This window comes from Rhinatrema bivittatum, chromosome 4 (assembly GCF_901001135.1).
Source record: "Rhinatrema bivittatum chromosome 4, aRhiBiv1.1, whole genome shotgun sequence".
NCBI lineage: Eukaryota > Metazoa > Chordata > Amphibia > Gymnophiona > Rhinatrematidae > Rhinatrema > Rhinatrema bivittatum.
In genome coordinates, this window is record NC_042618.1 from 106,750,311 (window position 1) to 106,771,321 (window position 21,011).

Consider the following 21,011-nt stretch of genomic DNA (forward strand, 5'->3'; position numbering starts at 1 on the left):
GGTGTCATGACCGCCTTCTCTCTGCCCAAGCGGGATTTCTCCGATTCTCTCTGCCCAAGCAGGATTGAGGGTCTCACCCTCCACGAGCCCTCATATAGGCATCATGACCACTTTCACAGATGGGTCCTGGGGAGGCCACCTGTTAAACAGTATGAGTCTGGTGCTGCACCCTAGGTCATTGCCACCAAGGTGTATGATAACGAGGTCTGGTGGTGTAAGACGGGCTCTCTCAGACTGCAGAATGGCCCAGAGTTGGCGCCCTCACACACTCCTCTGACCCAGCCAATTGATGGTTAAGCCTCGACCGGCCAGCTCCAGATTGAGCCCAAATCTCCCCCCCCCCCTCCCCCCCGTGGCCCTTCCACATGCGCGGATGATGGAAGAGTGGCCCACAATCCATACCGAAAGACAATGGATGACAGCTGCGAGTGAAAGAAAATTAAGTGATGGGACGCACCCGGCCAGTTGTAAGCACCAGGGAGTCATCATCCCGTCTGATGCCTGGCCCAAATGCCCAGGACCTCTATCAGCCCATCTGCTGTATGGTAGCATGCGTCAAGCTGACATTAGCGCCCATGGCCCAAACGCTGCCTCTATGGTTTCCCCATGCAAGAAGGCACTGAATGTTTCCAGACAAGGGCACAAAATCCAGCATCGCATTGGCTGACATATGTCGCACCAGAAAGACCCCTCAAAATGGAAACTGAGTAGTGGAAAACTGCACGGGGTGACTGTCAGTGGGGACAGCACCAGATGCACCAACTTGGACTCCGCAAAAGGTGGCCAGCAATCTGGGTGAGCTGAACCTCCCTCCAGAGTTTTCCTTTGATGCTGGCCAGAATGTAGGCCACAGGGGTATTGACCACCTAATTGATTGTGGCTGACGTGTGCAGGGAATAAGAGAAACCATCCCTGAAACTGCACAAAGGATTATTCACCCGTCACTTCACGGGGATCGGGGCTACCACCCGACCGCATCCTTTACTTCTCCTTCGTGAACATTTGTTTTCTGGGTGAGGTGCTGGGCGCTGATTACAAAGTGTCTATATCTGCAATTGGCAGCGGAACAGGCTCCCCAGTTATAAGAACATAAGAACCTAAGAAAATGCCATGCTGGGTCAGACCAAGGGTCCATCAAGCCCTGCATCCTGTTTCCAACAGTGGCCAATCCAGGCCATAAGAACCTGGCAAGTACCCAAAAACGAAATCTTATATCCCAACAAAAACCGCTAATCATTTGCGTGCACTTGGCCAGTCCACCTTCTGCCTGCTTGCTGAAAGGATTATGAGCTTGCCTTGTAATCAAACGCCCGTGCCATCATTCCTGTGAGCCAGAGGCTGACATCCTATCTTCCCCAAGATGCAGCATACTCACTGGCCATAGAGCCCAAGATGGTGTCCAAGCGTGTGAACAGGGGCTGCACTGCGGCGGATCTGCCCACCCAGCCACCGAAATCATTCGAGCAAATGCATTCACCCAGTTAATAATCCCTTCTTTACCATGCGCTCTGCCTTTTGGAAAGGTTCCGAAACCTCCAGTTACTAGGGATGTGAATCAGTACCGGACTCGTTTCCGGTATTGGGTTTGGGGAAAATCTGTGGGAAATCTTCGTTCCCGCGGTTCTTAGCGATTTTGTTCGGCTGTCTTGTGCTGAAAAAAAAAAAATCCACCCGACCCTTTAAATTTAATTAGTTTGAATCCCTCACCCTCCCGCCTCCCCCCCCCCCCCCCCCAATTTTTTTAAGGTACCTGGTGGTCCAGCGGGGGTCCCGGGAGTGATCACCTGCTCTCGGGCCGTCGGCTGCCAGTAAACAAAATGGTGCCAGTGGCCCTTTGCCCTTACCATGTGACAGGGACTATCTGTGCCATTGGCCGGCCCCTGTCACACAGTAGGAGCAATGGATGGCCGGCGCTATCTTTAAAAATTTCGTGGGGTTTTTCTATCTGGTTCGGGGACCCCCTGAATTTTGACGAGTTTGAAAATATTGTCCGATATTTTCAATCGTCAGAAAAATGATTCACATCCCTACCAGTTACTGCATGACAAGCCTCTCAACATCCAAGAGATGCAGGAGGCGATATTCCTCTGACCTTATCCGGGGATAGCAAGGAAATGGACTGATTCAAATGAAACTCGTGACCACATTATGCAAGAAGGATGGGACTGTATGCAACTATAATGCCCCTGGAAAGAACATATAGCCCCAGTGTCCTTCCGCCTACGAAAGATCCAGGCAATGTTCCCCTTGTACAACTGCTCTAGGAGCATGGGACTAGGTTGAAGACTGCTCCTAAGAGAGAATTACCAGCCCTAGAAACCCTACCCATGAAAAGTAGAAGCATTTGGACCGGGATGTACCAGAGGTGTACTCACTGAGCTACCGTCCCCTGCTGAGGAACCAGTGAGGGGAGTTCCAAACTAGGTGCCCTGCCTAAATTGTCTTTACCCAGACCACGTCTGGCTGGGAAGTACCAGGCTTAGTGAAGTCAGAGGAGGACAATTCACCCTGGGCTGAGATGTGCAACTAGCTGTTTATTTATTTAGGATAGGCGCCAAAATTATGCGTTCAATACTTAAGCGCCCACACCTAACAATCACCAAAATGACCAAATTGAAGTGCACAGTAAACTTAAGCGCATGATACCACCTGTGCGCATAGAAAAGCGCGCAGTCACTACGTGTCGCCTAACATGAGCGTACCGACTACAGGGCCCCCACTATGCACCCAGAAACCATGGGCCTCCCAGCTCAACTGCACAGACCCTGCAATGGGCTGACAGCCTCTCCCGGAACCTGGCGGGGAGTCCACTGCCACCCAGCCACCCCTTTGAAAACCGAATCAGATAAAATACCAATGAGGACTTGCACCTGCTATTCTGGCGGAATTTATGTACCTACTTTTTGAAACTGCACCTAAATCCCGATCTTGCCCCAGTTCCATCCCAAATCTGCCCTGGACTGCTGCTTTTTGCATGCATGTCAGTTAATGTGCATACTCGCTGTACGTCTACATGTTCTAAGATAGTTACTGTATGTGGATAAAGCACTACATTAGTGCTTTATCCACATACAGTTTTATGTACATACATAATTGCCCTCCCCACTGCTGCTGGGGAGGGCAATTAGAAAATTGCCCTCCCCAGCAGCAGTGGTATTGGATCTTTAAAATACATTATTTCCTAAAGTTCGTGTTCTCTGATTTTAAAGTACTAGCGAAGTGTTGCTCTAACAATAGTGCAATGCTGCACTAGTAATCATCAGTTTTAGCCATTATAGCGCTGTCAGACCAATGCTGGATGCTGAGCCAGGAGCAGTTAAGGGGGTAGTCCTTCTGCCAGTTTGGTGTGTAGAGTTTTGGAGGGATGGAGGCGAGTGGGGCTGACTCACAGCTACTTTTTTGCATGCAGATTGGGTTGGGGTCCCCAGACCTAACAGAATTGTTCATTATGTGGTCTACATTGTTTTGGAGGCATAACAAATATCACTGCTACTTTCATATCATTTGAAAATGAAAGCGCACCTCTATTTATAATACCCCCTTAGAAACTGTAATGTTATTACAGTATATAGCACTGTAGAGTATAATCTGTATCCCACTGTAAAAGTGAATTAATGCACTAAACTCACTGAACATTCCTTCCAGTCGCACAAAGCAGCAGATGAAACTGTCAAAGTCGATGTTCATGTACTTGTTGGCATAGCGCATTGTAATGATGTCGTACAGCTGATTGTTCAGGTGGAATCCTAGAAATAAGAGAGAACTGTCACAGTGACTTTTGTCAGCTGGAATCATGTAAATGAGGCACAGCAATAACATTATAACCTACACATAACATCAGAAAACAAGAACTGGGAGGAGATAAGCTTTGGGCTTACACACCAATATGTTGTAGAAGAGATATAAGCAAAGTTCCCCTCTATACATTCTCTCCTTATCTACCATATGCTTGTGACATACATATGCATCTGCCATCTATATCTCTGTCCAGGTTTTGCCAAATCCCTTGGACTTCGTGAATATCTACTTGCTCTCATCCTTCGTGGTTGATTTATTCAGCCATGCTAAAACCTGGCTGCTCTAATGTGTGATATGATAGATGTGGTAGCAACTCATTAACAATTCACTACCAGCCAAGTACTGTCTCATTAACAATTCAATGGCAACTCATTAACAACCAGATGCCAGCATGTAATACCCTATTAGCAACTCATTGGCAGCTCATTAATCTATAATCCTCACCAAGCTTTAAAATATGCTCAATGCTGCTTGCTTGATGTCCCTTCCCTGTGGTTACCTCATCTCACCAAAACTCGTGATAGAGCTTTCTTGGTTGCTAGGCTTATTCTCTGGAACAGTTTACTGGAGAAATTGCATACAATGACATGACAGACATTAAGGAAGCAGCTGAAGACTTTTCTATTAAACATACATTTGAACTTGTTGACTAGAATAATAGAACTTGTTGAATAGAACATCTTTTTGAGTAGCGCTCCTGATCTGCTTAGGTTTTACTGTAGCCTGTTGTGCTTAGTGTGTTCTATATTGTGTTGGGCTTATTGCTATTTTGTTGTTGTAGTGATGTTACATTATTTATAGGATTTTTATGATTGTTTGTTTGTACCTGCCATGTGCTGTGGTTAAGCATGGGTAATACACTGTTTTAAATAAATCTCATTAAAAACTCTTTAGCAACCAGGCAGCAGATCATTAGCAATCAGGTAACAACTTATCAACAGCTAGGTATCAATTTGTTAGCACCTCATTAACAACCAGGTAGCAACTCATGGATTAAAGTCACAAGATAGCATGGCATTAGAAGAGGAAATTCTTGTCACATGAATCTAATCATTTTCTTTGACTTGGTCACCAAATAGATTATGGGAGTGCACTATATGTAGTGTATTTGGATTTCAGCACCGTTCCACAGTCGACTTATAAACAAACTGCTGTGGGCCCTAAAGTTGCTTGATGTGGTTTGTGTGTGTGTTTCACTAGAGATTTGAGTGTTGTCTTGTGAAAGAATAACCGTTTCAGCAGAGGATACATCCAGGTAGCAAGTCACTATCAGCCATCTAGCAACTCATTAGGGTATCCATTAGTAACTCATAATCAGGCAGATAGTATCCGTGTACCAGAAAAATACACTGAGATCACAACAGAACCAAAGAATGAAGAAGAAGTGATCATTTGGGACACTCCTATTCCAATCGATAAAAAGATTGATGCAAAAAAAAAAGGACATAGTTGCAAAAGAGAATAATAGAAGAATAGCATTGTTCATAGAAATCTCAGTCCCAAGTGACAATTCTGTACAATGTATTGGGAGAGGCAAGGTCCTCAAGTACCTAGAGATGCAATCAAACCCCAAGAAAAGATGGCAGAAAGATACAGAAATAGTTCTAAATGTATGGTGCACAACTGGCCTGATTAAAAAGAGCTTCCAAGCCCACCTTGATATGCTGCCCTATACATGTTACATTTTATGAATTCCAGAAGGAAACTCTCTTTGGCACAATACAAGTATTAAACTGAGTTAAGGCCACACCTACCATGCCCTGGCTTATGAGCGAGGTTCATTCTTGTCATGGGATGTTCAAAACAAGCCCGTGTGGAGGCACCACCCCAGGTTAGAGCTTTGAATACGGCAGCTGTGATTTTAGGCCTCTGCCTATCTTTACGCCAACTACTTTCTCTCTTCTCACCAAGAAAATTGTCAGCAGAGGATTGGCCTTAACATTTTAGCCTTTCAATCTTTATTACATACAGGCCGATTCAGTAAAAGTCGTGGGAGAGCGGGCGAGCGCACAGGCCACTCTCCTGTGCACGATTCAGTATTTAAATGAGGGCCCGCGGTAAAAAGAGGCAAAAGGGACACTAGCGCATCCCTAACACCTCTTTTTTGACAGGAGCGGCGGCTGTCAGCGAGTTTGACAGCCGATGCTCAGTTTTGCCGGCGTCTGTTCTCAAACCCGCTGACAGCCACGGGCTCGGAAACCGGATGCCGGCAAAATTGAGCGTCCAGTTTTCAAGCTGTGGGCCGATTTTAAATTTATTTTTTTTAAAATTATTTTTAACTTTTGGGACCTCCGACTTAATATCGCTATGATATTAAGTCGGAGGGTGTAGAGAAAAGCAGTTTTTACTGCTTTTCTGTACACTTTCCCGGTGCCGAGAGAAATTAACGCCTACCTTTGGATAGGCGCTAATTTCTGAAAGTAAAATATGCAGCTTGGTTGCACATTTTACTTACTGAATCGCGTGGGAATAACTAATAGGGCCATCAACATGCATTTGCATGTTGCGGGCGCTATTAGTTTCGGGGGGATTGGACGCATGTTTTCGACCCCTTACTGAATAAGGGATAAAGCTAGTGCATCGAAAATGCGTGTCCAAATGTGGGCTAACAGTGCGCTCCACCGGAGCGCACTGTACTGTATCGGCCCGTTAGCAGGAAGAAAACAAATGATAAAATGAGAGAGCAGGTAGGGAAGAAATAAATAGGGAACATAGGAGAATGATAGAGAGGGAAAGGATGTAAGGGAAAGACAGAGAGAGAGAAGAAAGAAGGGAGGGAGGCTAGGAGATGGAGGGAAAAGGGAGAGAAAGACCAAGACAGTGGTTTGGAGAGGGAGAGGAGTTGGCAAAGGGTGAAAGACAGGAATCTGAAGGAAAAGGCAGACAGGGGTGATGGGCAGAGGTGGAAGAGCAGTGGGAAGGTGACGTAAGTGATCATGTATAGTACCTGCTTCATTGACTGCGTTCCGCATCTCATAGCTGTTAATAGTGCCTGAATGATCAGCGTCAAAGCGTGTAAAGATCTTCTGCAGAAACAGCATGGAAAGCATCAGAATAAAACATTGAATGGGAGCTTGAAACTCAAGCATCAGAATAAAACATTTACTGGGTGCTTGTAACTCAAAGGGTTTAACGGTCCAGGACAAACAGAGGGGCCAATGCAATAAACCATCTGTTAAGACTGAGTGCACAGTTTCTTAACACAGGCGCTAAAAAAAATTAACTCTCGAAGCAGTAAGCAAATGATATACTAGGGCACTGGGAGTTAATGTGCACAAACACAAAAATGTGCTCACAAACCAGTGTTAAAATGTGTCCTTAGTACAGGCTGATTGCACTTTAACTCAGAAAGTCTCAGGTAGGATTTATGTGCACAAAAATCATGTTTTGTGTGCATAAAAGACTTTTTTTGTCCACATAAAGGAAAATTGGTTCTTACCTGCTAATTTTCGTTCCTGAAGTACCACGGATTAATCCAGACAAGTGGGTTTAAGTATCCCTACCAGCAGATGGAGGCAGAGAATAAAACTTTGAGGCACTGCTACATAACCGAGAGTGCCACCTGCGTCTTTCAGTATTGACCTGTATCCAAGCTAAGATGTATACCTTAACAAACCCCAATAAACCTTGGGCGAACAGAGACTTAAAAGCCAAAAGGTGGAGTCCCCTGAAAACTAGCCCTCCTTAACACAAAGCATATACCAAACTATGTTCACTTTTCATTAATCTGAGTATATCACATACCAGCTCAGCAGCATCCAAAAGCAAGGTAGTCTTTCAAAAGATGGGGACAGGTCTCTGGACTGATCTGTGGTACTTCAGGAATGAAAATTAGCAGGTAAGAACCAATTTTCCTTTCCTGTTTATACCCTGAATCAGTCCAGGCAAGTGGGATGGAACCAAGCACCTCTATTCTGGATGGGAACTTGAAAGACCTGCACGCAACACACTTTCTCCAAACATCATTTCTTCTGGCGCTCACACATCCAAGTGGTAATGTCTGGTAAAAATGTGAAGAGAAGACCACGTCACCGCTGGACAAATCTGCGGAGAAAGCAACTGCCACCTCCATCCACGAGGTTGCCTGCACCCTAGTGGAATGCGCTCTCAACCCCTCCGGTACTTACTGGCCCTTACATATGTAAGCCGAAGCTATCATCTCCTTCAACCATCGTGCAATGGGGTCCTTGGAAACCTTATTACCCTTCCTTGTACCACTGAACAGGACAAACAAAAGATCAGATCTCCAAAAGGCATTCGTCACCATAAATATTGCAAAAGATTTCAATGCACATCCAATAGGTGAAGCTCCCTTGCCATCGGAGTATCAGCTGCCAAATTCGGAAAGGCCAGTAGCTCGATGACAAGGTTACGGTGAAAAGAGGACTCCACCTTAGGCAAAAAGGAAGGAACCGTACATAAAGAAACCCTATCCTCCGAAAAATGTGGAAAATTGTCCCTTCACGACAATGCTTGCAGTTCAGAAATCCTTCTAGCTGAACAGATAGCCAGCAGGAAAACAGCCTTGAGGGTTAAATCCTTTAAAGAAGCCCTTCTAACCTGTTCAAAGGGAGGATCACACAGCACTCGAAGAGCCAAATTCAGATTCCATGTTGGACAAATCTTCTGAACCGAGGACAAAGATGTTTTGCCCCTTGAGAAAATGAATCACATCTGGATGACACGCCAACGGTCTTCCTTGAATCCTACCTCGAAGGGACCCTAAAGCTGCCACCTGAACCCAAAGGGAATCATAAGCCAAACCCTTAGCCAAGCCGCTTTACAAAAAGGCCAGAATCTGTGAAACATCTACATTCAAAGGCTGCACTCTATTCTGCAAACATCACGATTCAAACACTCTCCACACTCGGACATAAGTCACCGATGTGGAAGGCCTCCTTGCCTGAAGCAAAGTCGCAATCACAGGCTCAGATTAACCATCTCAAAAGCCGCTAGACAGAAGCAATCCCCCTGGTCGGAAAATATGGGCCTCTGCCACAACAGCCCAGACAGATGGGCCAAGTGAATGGGACTGTTCACCGCTAGACAAAGAAAGTCTGCAAACCATGGCTGGCGCGGCCACTCTGGTGACACCAGAATCTCCCTGCCAGGATGAAGCTCAATGTGCCACAGCATTCGACCTACGAGGGGTCATAGTGGAAATGTGTACAGCAGCAGATGTGCCTGCCACAATTGAATGAGAGCGTTGATGCCCTCCAATCCGACCTCCCTTCTGCAACTGAAAAACCGATTTGTCTTTACATTTCCTGGTGTCACCATGAGATCCACTGGTGGTCTGCCCAACCTGATCTGAACCAAGGAAAAGGCCTCTGCCGTTAACTCCCACTCCCCCAGATCCAGATGCTGTCTGCTGAGGAAGTCTGCCTGCATGTTGTCCACTCTGGCTACATGGGAAACAGCTATTCTTGCCAGATGTTTCTCTGCCCAAATAGTTCTTATGCCTCCAGTGCTACTAGACAAGTCTTTGTTCTGCCCTGCCAGTTGATATACGGCACTGTTGTTGCATTGTCCATGATCACTTGCACTGCCTTGTCTTGAATGAGTGGGAGAAACGCCAGTAAGGCTTTCACACTACCCTGGTTTCCAGCCGATTAATGGACCAGGTCACCTCCTCTGACGACCACTACCCCGGGCCGATTTTCCTTCATACATCGCCCCCCAACCAGAGAGGCTGGCATCCATGGTCACCACCACCCAGTCGGGCACTTCAAGATCCATCCCTTTCTCGAGATTGTGCTGGGACAGCCATCATGAGAGACTGGACCTGGCATCCTCCAGCAATGGCTAAGGAAGCTGAAATTCCTCTGAAAGCGGATTCCAATGGGATAAAAGTGCCCTTTGCAGCGGACGCATGTGAGCAAAGGCCCATGGAACTAACACCAGCATAGAAGCCATGGAACTCAGAACCTGCAAATAGTCCCAGACTCTGGGAACCAACAGACGGAGCAGCAGAAGAACCTGACTCTGCAACTTGACTACCCTCTCTTTGTCAGAAACACCTTCCCCATCCAGGTACTGAAGCGTGCTCCCCAGATATTCCAGTGACTGGGTTGGCTTTAAATGGCTCTTACTAGATTCATCACCCAGCCCAATGAATCCAGGAGCTTCAGGACCTGCTGGACTGAGCGACAACACTCCATTTCTGACTTCACCCGTACTAATCAATCGTCCAAGTGCGGGTGCATCAGGATGCCTTCCTTCCTGAGCGCCACTGCCACTACCACCATCACTTTTGTGAACGTGTGTGGCACTGTCACCAATCCAATTGGAAGTGCTCAAAATTGAAATGCTCCCCCAGGACCAGGAACTTCTGGTATTCAGTCCAAGATAAGCTTCTGACAAGTTCAACAACTTAGAAACTCCCCTTTGCGCACTGCCAATATTACTGTGTACACGTCTCCATGCAAAACCACAGCACCTGGAGAGGAGAACTGACCTGCAGATCAGGAATGGGCTGAAAAATCCCCTCTTTTTTGGGCACCACAAAGTACATGGAGTACCAACCCTGTCCCCTCTCCTGAGGGGGCACTAGAACAATGGCGTGCAGGAGCTGTACCTATTGCAAAGTATTCCTCACCGCCTCTCGCTTGGACCAGGAGACAAAACTAGAGATTACAAAGGCGTCCCTGAGCGTACAAGAAAATTCTAAGGCGTAGCCGTCTTACCACTTCCAGGACCCAATGGTCCGAGGTAAACCTAGTCCACTCCTCGTAAAAGAGGGACAGCCTCCCCCTGATAGCCACTGGAGAGGAGCAGACCAGCTCGCCTTTATTGGCCAATTTTATTTCCACCCCCTCCCTGGGATCCATTGTCCCTCGGAGGTCTGCGTAGGCTCAAAAGGACTACTGCCTGCCCAAATTCTGTTTTTGTGCTGCTGGCTCACGGATCCTGCTAGCACAAAACTTCCTTATCTCTCGAGTGAGAACTCGTGGAGGAAAAGACTTCTTGGGGGTCTTCCTGTCCTCAGGCAACTTATTACCCTTCGAGTCCCCCAACTGCTTCATGAGCTGCTCCAGATCCTCCCCAAACAGCAGCTTGCCCCTGAAGGGGAGGTTAGACAGCTGGGCTTTAGACCACACATCCGACAACTAATTTTGCAGCCATAGGAGTCTCCACGCTGCCACCATAGAGACCATGCTCCTGGCGGAGGTCTGCATCATATCATACAGGGTATCCACTGCATAGGCCACTCCCGCTTCCAAGTGGGTAGCTTGAGCCACCTCAGCTGCCGATCCTGACCTCTTATAGTGCATCTTATGCACCCAGTATAAGCAGGCACTCTGCATCAAGCTTCCACATACCGCCACATGCAGACTCAAAGCTGACACCTCAAACAGCCTTTTAAGTAAAATTTCCAGTTTCTGATCCTGGACATCATTCAGTGCGGCTGAACCTGCAACCAAGATAGTTGTCTTCTTAGTAACCGTGGACATCACCGCATCCACCTCAGGAATCTTCCATGACTCCAACGTCTGTTCCGATGAGGAATATAACAACCCTGGCCACCTTCAAGCCCGCTTCAGGAGATTCCCACGCCCAATCCACCAGCTTCTTCACCTTTTTTGGCAACAGAAAAGCCTTAGTGGGTCTCTGTAATCCTTCTAGGACTGGGTTTACTGCTTCATTATCCGAATCCTCCTAAGTGACCTTAATCCCTAGCTCCTCCAGCACCTAGGGAATTAGCAGACCCATCTGATCCCTATGGAATAGCCGAACCACCCTAGGGTTGTCACCATCCGTGATTGGAACCTTGTCTGGATCCTGCATTGAATCCCCCACTGCACTAACATGATCCTGCATTGGATCCACTAAGGTACTAACAGGGTCCTCGTCCAGATCCACTGGCCCTCCCTGCATCGGATCCAGATTATCAGTGTCCTCTGAAGAGTCTTCTTCTACCGTGGCCCGACTGAGACCCAACGCTCACAGGATCCCTTCAGACTCTGTATGCCTTTGATCCCTAGGCTTCTTAGCTGTCTGGGACTTCCTGGGCAAAAGCCTCTTGGTCCCTGCTCCCTTTCTGGCCAAAAAGGCTTTATGGAGCAAAAGGACTAAATCCGTGTCCCCCTGTGCTTCTTCCCTTCCCCTGCTTCCAGCAGGGTACTGGTCCATGGGAAACAGCGTGGGAGGGGAATTCTGAGGCTCTGAAACAGCAGCCTGACTCCCAACACGTGCTGGCAAAATGACCGCCTGCTCCTCTGACCCCCCTGGGGCCTCCAGAACTGGCCCAACCGACCTCGTGTTCCTGCCACCCCTGGAGGTCCTGCAGAGGTCCCAGTCCCCGTCCCCCCCAAGACACATTCCCTGCAAAACGCGGCCGAATAAAGGAGAGCCCATTTCGAACTGCAGCCACAACAACTTTGCCACACTGTTCGGAAGGCGGCATGCCGGCACGATCGGGCCTAAAAATAGCCTCTGCCAATGCAAGGAGAAAATGGCATTGTCCAGTGCTGAAAACAGTCCCCGGGCCTGAGGAACAAATTCAGCACCCCTCCCCCCCTCCCCATCCCCAGCACCCAACCTGCCTCCCGGCAGAGAAATCCAGCCACTCAACTAACTCAGCCCTGCTCCTCTTCTGCCCGGAAAAGGTCTCTCTTTTTTTTTTTTAAACAAACCGGGCCAAGGAAGGGAAGAAAATTCAAATACTTCCCTGCTTCCAAAGGAGGCCACGTGCCAAGGGTGCCAGGGGGGGGGTGAGGAAACCAGGACCCCTGGCTTTTACCCCCTCCCTCGTCAACAAGGGCTGAGTCAGAACAGGGATCTCCAACCCCCCCCCCCCCCCCGCCCCCCCAGCTCACCCTGTTCAACCCGAGGGATGGCCCACGAAGGAACCTAGCATCTTAGGGAGCCAAAATCTCCTAAAAGTTTTCTCTCTTTTTTTTTTTGAAAACTCCAGACTGCAGATTTGCACCTCTACCATCTGCTGAAGACAGAAAAATAGTGAGGGACTACAGGTGGCACTCTCAGTTATGTTGCAGTGCCTCAAAGTTTGGTTCTCTGCCTCCATCTGCTGGTAGGGATGCATAAACCCACTTGTCTGGACTGATCTGGGGTATGAACAGGAAAATATGATTTATGTGCAAAAAAATTGCTTTCAGTGCAGAAGAAATTGTAGGCTCACATAAATCATATTTATGCACAGAGAACACACTTTGTGTGCACAGAGCATGTATTCTGTGCATAAATCCCAACTATAGGACCTGGCACCAGAACACCTGCTCTGCCCTTAGACTAATATTAGGGCCAGAAACCTTACTCCACCTCTGACCAGGAATAAAATTTCCAGTGCTAAGAAAACATGAGTTAAGCCAGCGCACCTCTCTGCATTGGGAAATAATAGTTATTGCCTTTATTAAAATGGGATTTCCATGTGAAGGCTCTAAGCAACATGCACGGTTTTTTTTGCACATTTTTTGCACAACATTCCTTGCTGCATTGGCAGTCCAATTTGTCCATAAAAAGTGTGCTCACAACTGAGGGTAAAACTGTACATCAGAGTTTAATCCTCAGAGTTTTAATTTCCAGAGCTGTCAGAGCCACCGTATTAACAATGAAACTTCTAACAGAGCAATGCTTGCTGTTGACTCACAGTACTAGAAATATCTGCAATAACTCTGTAGTGCATTCAAACTGCCGTGTATGTACTGTAGAAATGAGACACCAGTATACGCACCAGAGACACAATTCTACTCCCTAGCTGCCAGAGGCTTCAGTATTCACATACCAATACATTTGGATTTGAATGTTCATCCTCTATTGCGCATCAATGTGCAACAGCTGAGATTCAGTGTCTTAATATTTGTAGCAGGATCAGCAAACTAGTATATATTCTGATCCTGAGCATGCACTCACACTCAGACATTGTTTTCAGAGCAGCACCACTGGAGCAAATCCTTATGAGATGATAGTTATGAGCTTTACAAGGTGCCTTGCAAGTGTTACACTATCGGATTCCTAATGTTCTTTTCTGTTATCCTGCTCACAAATGCAGAATTCTGCCACACATGTAGTTGAATTGTCCATCTTCATTATGTATATTAGGCTAACAGAGTATTGGGCTAAACCCAATAGACTTGGGGGGGGGGAAAGGCCTTTAACATAAATTATAACATTTAAAAGTAAATTCTGCTCCTTTCCTATTATCTACTTTTTCACACAGTTCACAATGACAACTCACCACATCATACAGCACTTGATTTAATCTAAAATTTTGTGTTTACAAAATATTGTTTAAAAATACTGAATAATTTTGAGCAGATTTTTAAAATAAATTTGGAAAATTAAGTCCTGAAAATCAGATATCCTTTATAAGACTAAGATGAATAAAATCTTCAGAAGGGTAGCCGCCTTAGTCTGGTGTAGCACAAATGACAAAAACGGGTAGCCTTATAGATTAAGCAGTTTACTGAGGCATGAGCTTGCCAGGCCTAGAGTGCACATACAGGCTCTCCTGGCGCGCACTAGCACATCCCTAGCGCCTCCTTTTTGACAGGAGCGGCGGCTGTCAGCGGGTTCGACAGCCGACGCTCAATTTTGCTGGCGTCGGTTCTCAAACCCGCTGACAGCCACGGGTTCGGAAAACAGGCGCCGGCAAAATTGAGCATCTGTCTTCCGACCTGCGGGCCGATTTCTAATTTTTTTTTTTTCTAATTTTTACTTTCTTTTTTTTTTTTTACTTTTGGGGCCTCTGACTTAATACCGCTATGATATTAAGTCAGAGGGTATATAGAAATTCTTTCTGCTTTTCTGTACACTTGCCCGGTGCCGGCAGAAATTAACGCCAGCCAGAAAGTAAAGCCTTTTACTTTCTGTATTGCGCAGGACCATCAACATGCATTTGCATGTTGCGGGCGCTATTAGTTTCGGGGGGGGTTGTACGCACATTTTCGACACGCTATAGGAGTAATTGCGCGTCGAAAACACGCATCCAAACCTGGGCTAACAGTGCGCACCACCGGAGCGCACTGTACTATATCGGCTTCAGTATCCACCGGATCGCACTCTAATGTATCAGCCTGATAGTCAGATGCATGAAGTGCAGTACAGGAGGTGAGTAAATATACAGGAAGATGGGTGCTGGTGATGGAGGCAGGGGAGTATACAGAACAAAGAGGGGTAGATTTTCAAAGGGGTATGTGGGTACGATACGCACATACCCCCAAAAACCCACCCCAAACCCCCCCTGCGCGCACCGAGCCTATTTTGCATAGGCTCGGCGGCGCATGCAAGCCCCGGGACGTGCGTAAGTCCCGGGGCTTGCATGGAGGGGCGTGTCGGGGGGGTGTCGGGGGGCGTGCCGCGAGTGCCGCGGCGTTCTGGGGGCGTGCCGCGAGTGACGCGGCGTTTCGGGGACGGGCCGCGAGTGACGCAGAGTTTCGGGGGTGGGCCCGGGGGCGTGGCGCCAGCCCGGGGGCGTGGTCGAGGCCTCCGGACCAGCCCCCGGGTCGGGTGATGGCGCGCCCGCAGCCCACTGGAGCGCGCAGAGTGAACCCCCCAACAAAGGTGGGGGGGGTTTTCGATAGGGCCGGGGGGGGTGGGTTAGGTAGGGGAAGGGAGGGGAAGGTAAGGGGAGGCGGAAGGAAAGTTCCCTCCGAGGCCGCTCCGATTTCGGAGCGGCCTCGGAGGGAACAGGCAGCGCGCACAGGTTGCACAAATGTGCACCCCCTTGCGCGCGCCGTCCCCGGATTTTATAAGATACGCGCAGCTACGTGCATATCTTATAAAATCCAGCATACTTTTGTTCGTGCCTGGTACACGAACAAAAGTACGCCCTTGCGTACATTTATAAAATCTGCCCCAGAGAAAGCACTGAAAAGTGCAGGGCAGGGTGTGGAGGAGGAAGTGTTAATAGGATTATAGCCCAGGGACTGAGGTGAGAAGAGACAGGAGTGTCTGAAGAAAGCCCTCCAGTTACTCTACCTGCCACTCTTTGATCTTTTTCCAGAGATGGTAAAACTCTTGCAGGTTTAGTTTTCCAGAACCATCTGTCTGTGAAGTAATTAGGTTAAGGACAGATTTGAAATGAAGATGAATAACAACATTGCTAAAAGTTTGGGGGGGTTCACTCTGGTCTAATATTTTCCTGCCGCTCCACTGAATAAAGTGATGTGGTTGCCACGTTAGTTCACTTGAATGTGCAGAAATAAATGTCCACAACCATAAATATATCAGGTGATACCTTTTCATCAGATGAACTTAATGCATTTCTTAACATGCTTGATGAAGGGAGTGTTAGCTCCTGGAAGCTAGTCAAGAAATGTATCAAGCCAATGGTAAAATCTTAAGAACATAAGAAGTTGCCATTCTGGCTCTGGCTGAGGGTCCATCAAGCCCAGCATCCTGTTTCTAACAGTGGCCAATCCAGGTTACTAGTACCTGGAAAATACTCAAACATTAAATAAATCTCATATTTATTTGTTTTGTGTTTATAGACCTTTATTTCCTTATATTCCTGCCCACTGGACTTCCAGCTTGACTGGAACTGGCTTCTATGCTGTGCTGCAGTAATGCATAACAGCCATATTAACTTCCAATGGTCATCAAACTTCGCATTCAAATATACAAATGTATGCTAATAACCTCACTGTCCATAAAATGCCTCCCATTCTATATCATCATTAAGGCCATAGGGATGATATGTTTTCACATGAAAATATATCTCTGCTGTACGCGCCTCATTCTTATTCTCGGAGAAAATTTGTTGTATGACAAAAAATCTTAAACCCTCTACCTGATGAGCATTATCCTGCCATTGGGAGAAAAGCGGGGCTCCCACCTTCCCTGATCTCAGACTACTCTTATGTTCTATGATTCTCACTTTAATTTCCCATTTGGTATGACCATTGGAAGTTAATATGGTTGTAACAGAGGATTGATTTTAGGCTCTTATGATAAGCTTAGTGGGTTTTGAGATATTGGGGATTGAGATAGTTGTTGGGGATTTTTAGTTTTGAATCGGGAAGTGTTGAGGCATCGAGGGAGAGAATGAGTTTGAGAAGCTCAGTGATAATCGTGTGCAAGTTGAAGGATATATCTATGCTTGGTTTTGTAATACTCTTCTGTTATTGGAGGAGATGAGTGAGGGGTGTGTCTTGGTATACATGGATAGGTTGATTCAGACAATATAAGGATGACGTTTTGATGCATTTAGACACCATAGAGGCTTTGGTTGGAACCTGATTGCCATGGAAACATTTTTGTGAAGTTACATGGAAAAGAGTACTGGATTTCGACACTATTTATGTGAGTAGATTTTATTTAGACGCCCTGTGAGTTTTGACATTTGAGGTAATGTTAGTAAGTTTTTACATATGCTTTGTAATTGTAGGTGCAGCGTAACGCTGTTGTGATTTTGGTAACATTGGATTTCTTGAACTTGAGTCTTTTTGATGTTAGAAACCTCATGGGTGGAGGTAGGCATGATTATTGATATTAAATCAGTTCTCGAGTATTTTTATTTTATTTTGTGTGGTAGATAGCTTTTGTTCTTTATATTTTATAGATTTTTTGAAGTAGATAGAGATACCTTGAAGGGCATGGGAGGGAGTGTGGGAAGGTCTTTGGTGTCACAGATGTTGTGACAAGAAGAAAGCGATGGAATTTTCTGAAGACAATTGCTGAGATCTGTTTTGAAAGTGTTCCCCTGAAGAAGCCCGTTGAGGGTGAAACGAGGGTCCTCGTCGGGAATTGAGTAATATTGGGAGTTGAATTAATTAGTGTTCTGTGGAATCTGAGAACATTCAGCAATTGGTATTTGGAATTCAAATCCACTTATGTGTATTGTTGAAGACTACATTTCAGTGAGAAAGAGTTCTTTTGTAACTTGTTTTAGTGGCGATTGTTCTCCTTATTTTGTATGGTTTTATATGGTATGGTGGGGTATGTATGAGTGTATGGGTATGTATGCATTAGGGTATGAGTGGTTGGGAAGATGTGTGTGTTATTAGTGGGGAAGGCTATGGGTTTTATAAGTTGGTGTTGTATGGTGCACTTATTTGATGTAAAACATTTGTTTCTTAAGAAGTATTATTAATGTATGTTGCAAATAAATAAAAAATACTTATAAGTGACATTGTGGAAACGAGCTATCACATTATACATATTGTATTATTCCTCTGATCATTTTGGAATTACTAACTTGGGGGTGGGGCAGGAGAATTCCAGGGCAAAATCAGCTATCCAGCTAAATTAGCTGAATAAATGCTGCTGATCAGCATTTTCTAGCTGCATAGCCAGATAAATTTAGGGTAAACTGATGAGCTATCCTAAAGTTAGTTGGATAAACTTATCCAGCTAACTTTGATAGCTGGGTATATTCGGCAGTATGCCTGTGCCATGGACTATCCCTGTAAAATTATCTAGATAAGCTTATCTAGCTAACTTTGCCAGCCAGCCAGCAGATGTGTATGGACCTCTGGGGTGGTAGGAGGCTGATAGATTTGTTTCTGAAATCTTTTTGAGCCAAAACATTTTCTATCTCTTGGCTGTCTCCAGATGCAGAAAATGTACACTGTTCATGAATGTCAGCTGTCGTGATGCTTTCTGAGAAAAATATCAATTTAAAAAGTTATTTCTTTAGTCAATGCCTTGGAACATGGCCATCCCTTACTTGTTTTAGTCAGCACATTCAGTTACTTCTTCCTTTTTTTTGCTTTAATTATTTGTGCCATAGAGATGCAGCTGGGCTCCTGACGTGAGGACAGCCTGCGCTAACTTCATTCCCTCAGGGACTGGCAGCGACGGCTTTACAGTTCATTCCACCCTCTGTGTGGTAAAGCCATGCAGCAGATGTCTGGTAGACTGGCACAGCACCCCAAAAGCTGGATTTATTTTCTGGGTTACTCTTTGAGATGCTTCTGCAGAAGGCATAAGTGTTATAAGGCAAACACATCAAAGAAGGATACATCCATAAGGGCAATCATACTGCGGCAAGATTCGAGAGTGAACCCTTCGGTCTTCAGCCCCTTATCTGAAATGAGGGAGAGCAGTGAGAAATTTATACGCCAATCCACAGTTGACAAATAAACCAGAAAACTGAGTTTCTAACTGTCTTTTCCAGTTTAATTCTCGCATGATTTTGATTGCCTTTCAGAAGGCCCAGTTCCAGACTGCAGAGAGGCATAACCAGAGTAACCTCAAAGTTATCCCTGATCTGCAAATTATATGAAATGTCCCACTCTGAAAAGGACTCAGAGCTGTGAATTCTGTGGTAATTTTTAAGAGTTTCTAGTCAAATTCTTTTGTTAGTGAGGCCAGTACGAGCCACAGAATAGAGACTGCGCAGAACAGCTGGATCAGGCTAAAGGCAAGAGCCAAAGTGATATAGCTAAAGCATGACAATATAGATGCTAGGAAAAAGCAAGGTATTCTATGAATTAATAGGATAAGTTACTGCTTTCAGATTGACCCAAGTATGGCGTGATATATCACTTGTGCACAGTGTGCCTTAGACGTAGATGATAGATATATGCAAACTAATTTTTTTAAAGCCTAGAGACAATATGATTTGTTAAAGATTTTTTATATCATTTTCTATTGGATAAGCGAATTAGATATGTAATGTACTCATAAGATGTAATTTCTGCTGCGAAGCAGGCTGCTTGTTCCTCTTTTATTCAGGTCGGTAACTTGGTCTCTCAGATATGCATGCTATCTGATAATAAAGGGGAAGTTTGATTGCAGTCTGTCTATATTTTATTTCTGAGGTTTTTATTATTATTTGACTGTTGTATGCAAAGCTGAGTTTCAGGGACCTACGTGAATGTCTCCCACCCAGGAAAATTCCCCACAATTCTTAGGCCCTCTTCTCTTAGTACAGAGCTGATCAGGGCTTACTTTGTTGAGAAACAGGAAATGGAACTGTGGAGAGGGGGGAAGGGGGGGCGTGAAGAGCAGGGTCATGGCTAGGTGTGACCTATCAGAGGGGGAATTTCTATGAACTTTCTCCCAAACCCTTCTGCCTCGTTACCCCAGTGATCTTCCATCACCAGCTGTCCTTCATCCACAAGAACTGAGTTACACCATTGACTCTGCTCCATTTCCTCAGTTTGGAGAAAAGAAATGGCAGAACTTTGTTCTAGATTGTTCCACTAAAACTTAAACCCCAGATAATACAAAATGAAGTTGAATTAGTGTATGTCTGAAACTTGTGAGCAATAGCATAGTAGCCAGGGTTGAAGGCTGGTGTAAGGTATTAGGTGCCTTAGGCGCCTTCTGCCTTGCACCTGCCCACCGCCCAGCCCGGGCTCACAACTCTCTCCCATTTCTCCGTGCAGAGAAAGCCAAAGGAAGATGGTGGGAGGCGGCGCGAGCCGGGGTCTGGCCTGAGGGAGCCACTGCAGGTGAGGTGAGGGGGGAGATCAGGTTACTGCATGGCCTGCGAGGGGGAGAGAAGCGCTGGGTCGGGTAAGCACAGACAGGTCGGTCGTCTCTGTCGCGGCTGCTGCCCCTGGGTCTCTGGTACCCTAGGCCGCAGCCTAGTTCGCCTTGTGCTTCCACCAACCCTGCAGGGTGGAAGCCATTACAACTGGCTAATTCAACCCCTTTTTGTATCTCTTCTATGTGCTACCGCAGTGGTTCCCAACCCTGTCCTCTGGTACCCACCAGCCAGTCAGGTTTTCAGGATATCCACAACGAATATGCATGAGAGAAAATTTGCATACACTGCCTCTATAACATGCAACTTTTCTCTCTTGCATATTCATTGTGGATATCCTGAAAACCCGACTGGGGGAATCTATTGGGAGCCATTGTGCTACTGTGTCTGATTCAGGATCACAACAGGGGCAGAGTGAATGCTTTCTGCTCCAGGCTTATTTCCCCTTCCATGGATGCTGCCTAGAGGGGGTTGGGGCTGGAGCAGAGCACTCCTGCTGCTCTGCCTCTTAAGTCTGAAAAGAAATGGTGGAACTTCGTTCCAAGCCGTTCCCCTACAAATTAAGCTCTGGCATAGATCTCTGCTGATCAGAGGAAAATGCCTTGCAGTATCATGGATCAAACTTAAGAACTAGCCGGACAAACACTGAATTTTGAATATCCCACCCCTTTCACTGGGGAAATTTAAGCTGGTAAGTCATTACCCAGATAGTTTATCCAGTTAAAAGGCATCAGCGTCAGGGGCACTGATGTTGAGTGCTAAGTGCCTAAACTTGTCTGGATATAGGCAAGGGCTGTCCTAAAGTTAGCCAAGTAAA

The 21,011-nt window shown here is 46.2% G+C and overlaps 1 protein-coding gene across 5 annotated transcripts in view; it reads right to left on the reverse strand.

Moving 5' to 3' along the window:
• The window catches only part of CAPN3 (calpain 3), a 238,611-nt gene that overhangs the window by 66,128 nt on the left and 151,472 nt on the right, over window positions 1-21,011 (reverse strand). For all 5 annotated transcript variants that reach the window (XM_029598629.1, XM_029598625.1, XM_029598628.1 and 2 more), the window contains 4 exons: window positions 18,723-18,787; window positions 15,739-15,807; window positions 6,746-6,824; window positions 3,630-3,746 (listed from right to left, as the gene is read on the reverse strand). In XM_029598629.1, coding sequence (XP_029454489.1) covers window positions 3,630-3,746; window positions 6,746-6,824; window positions 15,739-15,807; window positions 18,723-18,787 — 330 coding nt within the window. The remainder of the gene's footprint in view (window positions 1-3,629; window positions 3,747-6,745; window positions 6,825-15,738; window positions 15,808-18,722; window positions 18,788-21,011) is intronic.